The sequence below is a fragment of the Vombatus ursinus genome, unplaced genomic scaffold, assembly GCF_900497805.2.
Source record: "Vombatus ursinus unplaced genomic scaffold, bare-nosed wombat genome assembly UNPS02014942.1, whole genome shotgun sequence".
Lineage (NCBI taxonomy): Eukaryota > Metazoa > Chordata > Mammalia > Diprotodontia > Vombatidae > Vombatus > Vombatus ursinus.
Window position 1 is genome coordinate 3,486,477 of NW_020954720.1, and position 9,812 is coordinate 3,496,288.

General features: G+C 44.0%; 1 protein-coding gene across 1 annotated transcript in view; it reads left to right on the forward strand.

The window, feature by feature from the left end:
- The first annotated feature begins 8,669 nt into the window (after positions 1-8,669).
- The window catches only part of POU4F1 (POU class 4 homeobox 1), a 2,127-nt gene continuing 984 nt past the window's right edge, over positions 8,670-9,812 (forward strand). The window contains exons 1-2 of the mRNA XM_027844518.1: positions 8,670-8,792; positions 9,483-9,812. The exon at positions 9,483-9,812 is cut by the window's right edge and continues 4 nt beyond it. Coding sequence (XP_027700319.1) covers positions 8,670-8,792; positions 9,483-9,812 — 453 coding nt within the window. The remainder of the gene's footprint in view (positions 8,793-9,482) is intronic.

Sequence of the window (9,812 nt, forward strand, 5' to 3'; positions counted from 1 at the left end):
GTTTCAAGTTCTAGAGAGAAAATTGGCTCATGATCATAATAAAACATTTCAAGAACTATTGCTATTTTTTTGTTTTGTTAATGTCATTAATTGTGATAACAGGATATTAGGTTCTGTGGAAAGAAGTTATTAGATGAAAAGTGAGAGGGAGAAAGGGGTGGGGAGGAATAACAGAAAGCAGCAGATAGTTCCATTGGGTTCAATGTTATAAATGGGTGATTGAACTATGATTCTTGGGGTTTCAGGGGGGTCTTTGGGTAAAATGTATTAACAACTATTGTACAATAACATTGACCAAGGTACAGTTAGGCAGGCTATGCCTCTATATGTGTTCCCCCTCCCCAAATGAGTCAGGATTCTGAAATATGCATCAAACCTTTCAAAAAAATCCTTTACCTTGATTGGTACTTCAGGATGATACCTGAAATCAGTCTCAAACTATGGCCTATGAGTTGTAGAGTGTAACTTAGTCCTTTGGTTAGAAGGGTTTCTTAAAGCCTCCTATGAATCTCTTCTATTCCTATTTGTGGGAGTTCAACAACTCAACCTTTGTCCATCATGTTGAAACTCTATCCCTTTAATAATACTTGGCAGATGGAATGCCTTTTAAGCAGTGATCTCAAAGTGCATTGAGAACATTTACTGCCTAATTCTCGGAACCCCACTCTGAGCTAGGAAGCATCTATCATCATCCAGATTTTTTAAAGAACCTATCTGTCTTGGAGCAGAGGTACTCTGAAGCTGTTCTGGGCTTCTGTTTAATAATATGACACTATCATTCTAGAATGCTTTGTGCTATATTTGCTTTACTTTCTGTCCTAGTCCTTGGTCTTTTGGATGCACTTTACAACGCAATACCCACTAGTGAGGAAGAAAGCCTCTGTGTTTGTCCCCCTCCCCCTCCTTCTCTCTCCTTTCCTCCAGCCTCTTACTACCTCCAATCTTTTTATAACCCTGAATATAAGTCGCTAATTACTACCTCAACATCCCCCCCCTCCCCGAAAAGGTATAGGAAGAGACCCCTTTTCAAACTATCCTTGGTTTGGCACTACTTAGGCCTTTATCTTCACTTTCAAGTAGTTACCCAAGGAATTTACTCCTTGTCGGGGCAGGGGAGAGAGAGACTAAGGAGTGTTTTGGGGATGGTATTGTCACCGAGCTATAAAGTCTTCCCAGAGGCCATGACAAGGAACAAAATTCACTTATTTCTCTTTTGCAGTTGAGTGTGTGTTTTCTGTTTCCCTTTCCCCTCCCTGCTAATGGTCCCGTGTTCACTGCCTGGGGCAGGCGGCCTGGTGGCTAGACAGCTGTTCCCTGGGCTCTAGAAAGGGTCAGGCGGTGGCCACGCTTGCAAATCACTTTCTCCATTAAGCAAAAGCCTGCTCTCCTAGGGAGTAGAAGGGGCGCCCCGCCTCGAAGATGTTTATTATCTTCTGAGGTCCAATGTGCCTTATCCTGAACCAATATGGGCCATCTCTGGGGTCAACGGTTGGGACCTTGGGGCTCCTACGTCCTTTCTGGAAAGTAGCTTCGTCCACCACGAGTTCCTCTGAGATCTTCGCCTCTCCCTCAGGGCACCTTCAAACTTCATTCCAAGTATTGCAGACAAGTCCGCCCTCGGACCCCCTCGCTCGCTGTGCGGCATCCTCGCTGCCTGCATTCCATAAACAACTCCCTTGGCCACTGGGTCCTGGGATGGACCGATGTTGAACTTGCTTTCTCACCTTCCGTACCGTGCCTTCACAAAATCTCCAAATGTCCTGCCAATGCCCCCCCCACCCAGCCCACAGGCCCAGAGAAGTCCCTTCTGCGATTTATTAGTATTATTTTTACGCTAACCAAACCTGGTGATTAAGACGAGGAACTAACAAAGAGTTTTCCTTCCACCTTAACCTTGCACACAATCCTTTAACAAATTAATTAATCCTAATGAATTAACACTTCATTTATTTAAACGCGCTACAGTCCATGAATTAAATTTTCATGCAGTGATTAAAGGCTGTTAAAATATGCATGATTTCGTTAAAATTTTATAATAAATCAGGGCAATGTGTTACATGACAAGGCAACTATTTCCCAGCCCCTCGGAACGGGCTTTGATTCGTGCGGGGAGGAAGGAGGGGGTTGCTAGGGGAGCGCGCAGTTGCTGGCTCTTCTGGCGACGGAACTCAGCTCAGATCTCTCTTCCTCTTAACTTGCGGCGTCATTGTTCCTTCTTCGGTTTCCAGATCCTTTCCCGAGTCTTACTTACGGAAGGAGAAAACATCGTCCGCTTCAGGGTGCTAAGCCGCGTGGGTGGGGGAGGGGAAGATGGAAAGAGTGGAGGTGCCAGGAGAGGAGCAGGAGGCAGAGGACTTCACCAAGTGCAACTCCCTGGTTAGGCGTGCTCAGTTGGTGTTTTACTAGGTCAGCTGCATATTTACCTCAGCAGCTAAGAGGCTCCACTTCGAGATCCTGGGCGCTGGTGCTTGGGGGCTCTTCCCTGTTGTTCTTTTAATTAGTCCGTATTTGTGTCATACTAGTAGTTTATTTGGGGGCAGCGGAGAAAAAGGTGAAACTTTCACAAAGATCTGCAGAATCACCGTATCGTGGGTTTTCTTTATACCCTGGGATCTCTAAGTAGGTCCTCCAGGCAACTTGCTCTTTCAGCCTTGAGATGGGGAGGGATTTCGTGGGGGACTTCTTGCCTACCCGGGGACCTAAATCACCAATCAAGCTTTTCCATTTTTAATAGGACACCATTCTACACTTTGGCTGCAAAAGCAATTATGGCAGCGTGTACACCGATAATTAGCAGGCCTTTGCTGATGTAAGGAAGGTCCTCATTAGGACATGGAAATAGTTTTTATGCGTTCACCCATAGGGCTTTCTGAAGGTAGGTTGGTTTTGTTATACGCAGGGGAAGAGGATTTTATATATGTATGCTTTTAATAGCTAAATAGGATATAGTGATTGTTGGTGAACTTTACTTTAAAAAAAATCCCTACACATATATTATAGGGTTTTTTTTTTTTTTTTTAAATGGTGCTACCGCTAATAATACTTTGAGAAAGCTCAGGATATGCTTAACAGCACTGGGTGGTGTTGGGAAGTGGGAAGCAACTAATGGAAGTTTCATTTGAATAAAATGGGAACTGGAAACAGAAAACAGCAGCGGTTTATTCCTATAGATTACTCACGAATCCCCAAATCACTCCTTTTTCCTGAGTCTTGTATGAGGTGTTAGTATTTAATATTCTAATCTGTAGTATATTCGTCTTTGGGGAACCTTAAAAGAGGAAATCAAATACAATGGGTTACAATAACATATAAATCCTCATGCTTTGGGAATAGAGGGTGAGTGGAATGGTTACTGGTGACAGGCAGGTAGGGTACAATAGGGAAATTCGCCTCTTTGAAATTTGGAGCAGAACAAAACTAGTGGAAAAGTAGATGCTTTCTCGATGCCTGCCTCACCCTCTTTTTACTGAAACTACTGGGACATTAAAATAAAGTTACTGCCCAGGCGCTTCCCTAATGAACAAGACCCTCAAAGCTTCTGATTTACTGCGAGGAGTCGGCTGGCGCTTCTCTCCATGAATGCGAATGTTCCCGGCAGGAATACGATGAACAGCGAATTTTGGGGAGGCATTAAAAATGCACCACCAGAATTGTGAGCCGGCCAGAATGCTGCAAATTTGGGAGCCAGCTTCGGAAAAAGGAGATGAGCTACGAAGGAGAGGAGTTGAAAGGACAGTAGAAATAAAGGGAATTGGGGAGTGGGAGGAAGGGCAAGGGGAAATAAGAAGACTGGATCAGTCTAGAAGGAAAAGCTGAGAGAGTAGGGAGCAGAAAAGTAGAAGCTTTTCCTAGAGAAACGAACAGAGAAAGACAGACAGACGGGACGGAGGGAGGAGGGTGGAAAGGAGAGAGAGAGAGAGAGAGAGAGAGAGAGAGAGAGAGAGAGAGAGAGAGAGAGAGAGAGAGAGAGAGAGAGAGAGAGTGTGTTAGTTTGAACTAGTCTTCTCCTTTAGCCTGTGCCTCTCCTGCCAAAAGAAAAGTGTCCAAGTAAGGGAGTGTTCCAATATTTAATCTCCCTCAGAGGAGTTGACCAAGACAAGAGTTTCCTTCACTTCCTTCCCTTTCTTCTCTTACTGTATGTGTGTGTGTGTGTGTAAATCGCTTAAGCCTGGGATTGAAAGGATAAATTTCTTGAGTTTCAAACAAATGTAAAATGGCCCTTTAACTTTTTCCATCTTCTAAAGGCTCAAGTTTTGTGTCAGAAAGTGATTGCTTTGAAATAAAGTGTGTTGACAAGGTTAGTACCTTCACACAAACCTGAGAAACTACTAAAGGGAAATGGTCTGAGATAATCACCCTAAATCAACTCTGCAGCATTTGCAGAATTCCATATAATTAGCAAGAGTTCTTGTCGCAAAGCTTTACTGTGGTTTCTGTCACCAAACCAAGTTATCTGATTGAGTTCTGTGAGCTTTTTGAATGAGGGGGAAACTGTCTAGAAAGACAGCTTCTGAATCTCCAAGGCTGAGGGAACATCCTTGTCAGATATTTCTTGTCCCTAACCCACGTAATACTGTATGGATACTAGAAAATGAGACGAAGCCAGTTGATAACTCTTGTGGCCATATATTTTAGATCTTTCCCCTTTCAGAAATCAAACTCCATATTCATATCCTTATATTTGTCAGGTAAGAAACTTCCAAACTCTCATGAAACCCTAGAAGGGAGAACTTTTTTTTTTTTTTTTAGTCTGAGCTGGCTAAGAACTGAATGTAATCCACGTCCTTGTAATAGAGAAAAAAATCAGCACTGGAGAGTGGACAGCAGCTGTCACTCCAAATGATGACTGAAAAGATTGGGGGTGGGGGAAGAGAAGGGAGTGCACTACAGACAGGGTGACAATTTGGACCCCCACCCAATCTGACAAGGATTTTTTTCCACTCTGAGAATGAAAAAGAGGCTGCCAGAGGAAATGTGGCATTTGGCCTGCCACAGGAGGAGGAGAAAATTAATTAATGAGGCAAAGAAATGTGTCTCCGATCCAGCTGATAGACTCCCTGCCCCCAGAGGCGGAAATTCCTTAGAAATCAATAGCTGGTGTTCTTGTTATCCTCCTATTGATAAGATACGAGGCCATGAGATTGTGGGTTATTTTGGTGGTGTTCATTAAAAGGGGATGTTCATTAAAAGGGGTGGGGGAGGAGACTGGAATCTGTGCCCAGTCTGAGACCCCATGCTAGCATAATTAGCACAAGCAAGGGCTATCTGAAGCAGTGCATCAATTGTAGCTTGCCCATGATTGCCAAACCAGTGGAAACAAAGCAGTAAAATATCACTAAGTCATGGCCAGGCCTACTCTGCATTCCTTTCCCTCACTTTCCCACCCCCACGAATACATATCCCACTTCTCCACACAACAGGAAAAACCTAAGAAAGGTGAGGCAGGGGGAAATGAAAAGAGTGGCACACAAAAAGCAGATTTTTGAATCATAACCTAGCAGGTGGGTAAGTCTAGTTTCCATTAAAGATATACACTCACCCTGACCCCAGTTTCCAAATTAGAGGACAGCAATCCACATGCTTAGGGAAAGAAGGAAAAATCTGAATTCCAGTACCTTCTCCTCTGCTCCTTCTTCTATCAACTAACCAGCAAATATTTATTGAGTGCCCATTTACTCAACACTGTATTAGGTACTATAGATGAATAAAAAGAAGTATAAGCAAAGGTTCTTGTACTTAAAGGGCTTACATTCTAGTTCAGACAAGTGACAAGCACACACAGAGCCTATTAGTCACAACAAATATTAATATTAATAATAATTAACATTTCCATACAAGAGCTTGACTCCTCATTTGAAGAGAATCCCTACCCCCCCATTCCTTGTTCACCCCTCCCTCCTGGAGTTTATGGGATTTTCTGGTTAACCAAACAGAAGTGAAATGGGAGAAAGAAGGAAAGGGGATGGGACAAATGGGAAACAAAGTCACAATCTTTTCATCCTGTTGTCACTATTCTCTTGAAAATGTTCCTCATGAATATATGGTGATTTATAGATGAAACCTTCCTGCCTGTGTTGTGGTTGACCAGAGATGTTGGTTGGAGTCCCAAGTCTTTGCTTTCTCCACCGAAGGCTACATTGTTTTGATCTCAGTCGTCCAGCCCCTCTTCAATTTCTCAAGCTTGAAATCACGCCTGAAGTGTATGAATAGTCCACATCAGGTTGAAGAGGAGTCAGTGTCCCCAAATTCCAGACTCCCAAATCCCAGGTTCCTCCATTTGGAACAACCCTTCTTTTTGTCAGTTGGTATAGTTCAGATGAAATGAGAGTGGATTTCAATTAAGATTTGGTTGATCTTGTACACTCATAATGATGAATACCATGGAACTTGCTCTCCTCAGCCAGAAATGTTCTGTTTCTATTCCATTCCCTATCGAGATAAAGTTGCATTCAGTGATCCCAGGGGGCACCATAATGGATGAAAACACAGCTCCCTCTTGCCCAAGTAATTGAACATGCTTCTCAATTCCCTCTTAGGCTGGAAGGGGAAACAGAGAAAAAAGCATGATGAAGTGGACTTTAAAATTTTTAGCATATAAATGAGTACATATTAATGATACAAATGTGCATGGGGTATAATGCAAAGGGGACAAAAGTCTATGAATGGATATTTGGTTTTGTAGAAATACACATATACGTATGTGTGGATTCATCTAGATTTAGAACATAAGAGATCCAGCTAGTCTTTTTGAAATAACAACAGATTTATTATCTGATCACTGCTTCTCAAAACCAGTCCCTTGCCCTTTGCTTTCAACACTGCTGTCACAGATGTGATAATATCTAGATTGTTATTATCACCCAGGGTAAGCATTAACGTCCCTTGGGATTCTATTCACCTGACTATTGTTTCCCCAGGGATTCGTCTGACCTGGGCCAAAGAACAGGTCGGATAATTAAAAGGTGTTTCTGGTTGTCTTTGGTCTTAATTTATTGTTATCACTGTCATTAATACTCATAATTAAAAATTGGGCCAGTGCCAGGTGTTTTTCTAATTTGTTTTAAATTAATATTTTGATTAGTGTTTTTTTTTTGAAAGTAGGTTTGTTCCAATTTTCTCTTGAAGAAAAAAGTAAGCAAGTAGACAGAAAAAGGTACAGAAGCAACTAAATTGATTTAAAAGTTACATTTCCAGCTGCTTATTCCTTTACTCTGCACTGTTTTCTTGGATTTCCCACTACAAGAAGGTGGTGTGTATGTGTGTGTTTTGAGGGGGGTTAGGGAGGAATCCCAACTACATTCTGTTAAGTATTTTTCCTTTTGATTACTCTGTGCTTCAGATCACCTACAGCCCGTTTGAAATGTGGGTTTGTACACGGTTAAAGGAGACAAACAATAAAGAAAACGCCCAATTTCACTTCAACAGTCTTTCCCAAGTAGAAAGCAAACGCTCCTTCCTTGTGGCTCCTAAGTGGCTGTCACTGGCAGTGCCTGTTACAATAACAATCGCAACAAAAGTATGTGGAGGAAATTAAATTATACGGAAATCAATAGCGTCTGACTGCTTCAAACAAATGTCTGTCACTATGATTATTCTCAAGGATCCCATTTATAATTCTTAAAAGTAACAGGTTCTCACCGAAAAGACATCACCTTCTTCATTTATGTGTTGTTATTTATACTGTATACAAAGGAATGTGCGGGCATAATTTAGCATACAAATGCCCAGCTGTATGCATTGTATAACGTCTCGTTAGACACTCAGGCATAGATGTGTACCAAACTAATGGGTATATGTGTGTTTAGATATGTAAAATCTATATTCAAGATACATAAAAATTCGAACATCTCCAGACGTGTGCACATGCATCTCCCCCCTCTTCCTTCCTTCCTTCCTTCCTTCCTTCCTTCCTTCCTTCCTTCCTTCCTTCCTTCCTTTCTTTCTTTCTTTTTCTTTCTTTCTTCCTTTCTTTCTTTCAGAATATAAATGGTACATACAGAGAAGATAATATTTCCTTTCTGAACCTACAGGTTTTATCTTTATAGGATAGCTGTGGGAAAAGGTGATATGTTTAGTGCGCATGTCTTGCAGCCACAGGTGTAACACCTGCACTGTCCTTCCTGGTGGTCATTATAAGAGCAGCTCCCACGCTCCGGCACCCGCTAGACGTGCAAGTGCGCAAGAAGATGCAACAAGGCACAGGGAGAGGGAGGGAGAGGGAGTGAGAGAGAGGGCGAGAGACAGCCGATGTCTATCAAAGCGGTGGAACAACAAGCTCTCGCGAGAGATTGCCGGGCTCTAGCAACGAGATGTGGGGGCTCAGGTGTAAGAGGAGCGCATCTCATCCTAGCACTAGGATAGAGCAGATAGATAAGTGAGACCGAGAAGCTGGAAGGAGGCACACTGTGCGGTCCTAGGGAGCTCCAAGCTTCAGCAGCAGCAACAGCAGCAGCAGCTTCAGCAACAGCGGCAGCAGCAGCAACAGCAGCAGCAGCAGCATCAGTAGCAGCACAGTAACAGCAGCCGCAGCAGCAGTAGCAGCATCCGCCTCCACCACTACAGGAGCTGGTACTGCTTCTTCATAACCATCCCGAACAAGAGGAGAGTATCAAGAGCACTTTCCCCCTTACTTTGGGAGTGTTTTTGGATTTACATGCAAAGCCTTCAAGATGATGTCCATGAACAGCAAACAGCCACATTTTGCCATGCATCCCACCCTACCTGAACACAAATACCCCTCTCTACATTCCAGCTCCGAAGCAATACGAAGAGCCTGTCTACCAACTCCACCGGTAAGGGAAACCCCCCACCCCCACCTCCAGCTGCTGCAACGCCTTTCCCTCGCTTTCTCTCTCTTTCTCTCCTTCTTCTTCCACTCCCTCTCTCTTTCCTGTATACTGCATGTATGTATGTGCATTAATAAAAAAATCGCTGCGAGGCACATTTTGACAAGCGGCGCTTAATGTTTTTTTCATGTCTTCCTCTGCAATCATCTGAGCGCCTGTGATCTTTTTTGAAAGTGGTGTTCACATGAGATTCCGACTTCATCCACTTTCTGTATTAATTTTTATGACTCGGCCTCTGAAAGGAATTTTCTTTATGTGCTCTTGTGTTTGACACAATTCCCCAGCTGAGAGTTACATATCCATTTCTTCTTCTTCTTTTCTCCCCTTCTCCTCTCCCCAACCTTTCCTCCTCCTTTCCCCCCTTTCTTCTCAATGTTTTCATTTTGCCCATTCTCTGACTTGTTCTCCTCTGTCTTTGCCTCTTCTCCCTTCATCCCCTCTCCTTTTGCTCCCCTCTCTTTTAATTTGCCCCTGTTCTTCCCGTCGCTCTTATTTTAACCCCCCACCCTTCTTGCTTTCATTCCTTCCCCTTGGCCTGCCCTCTGCCCTCTATTATTTGGTTGCTTTTTGTTTTGCCTTTTTGTTTTGTTTTGTTTTGTTTTGTTTTTTGTTTGGTTTCGTTTATGTTGATTGCAGCTGCAGAGCAATATCTTCGCCAGCCTGGACGAGACCCTGCTGGCCCGGGCCGAGGCTCTGGCGGCCGTGGACATCGCCGTGTCTCAGGGCAAGAGCCACCCCTTCAAGCCCGATGCCACCTACCACACCATGAACAGCGTGCCGTGCACCTCCACCTCCACCGTGCCGCTGGCGCACCATCATCACCACCACCACCACCACCACCAGGCGCTCGAACCCGGCGACCTGCTGGACCACATCTCCTCCCCGTCCCTGGCGCTCATGGCCGGCGGCGGGGCCGGCGGCGGGGGCGGCGGCGGCGGCGGGCACGAAGGGGCCGGAGCGGGAGGC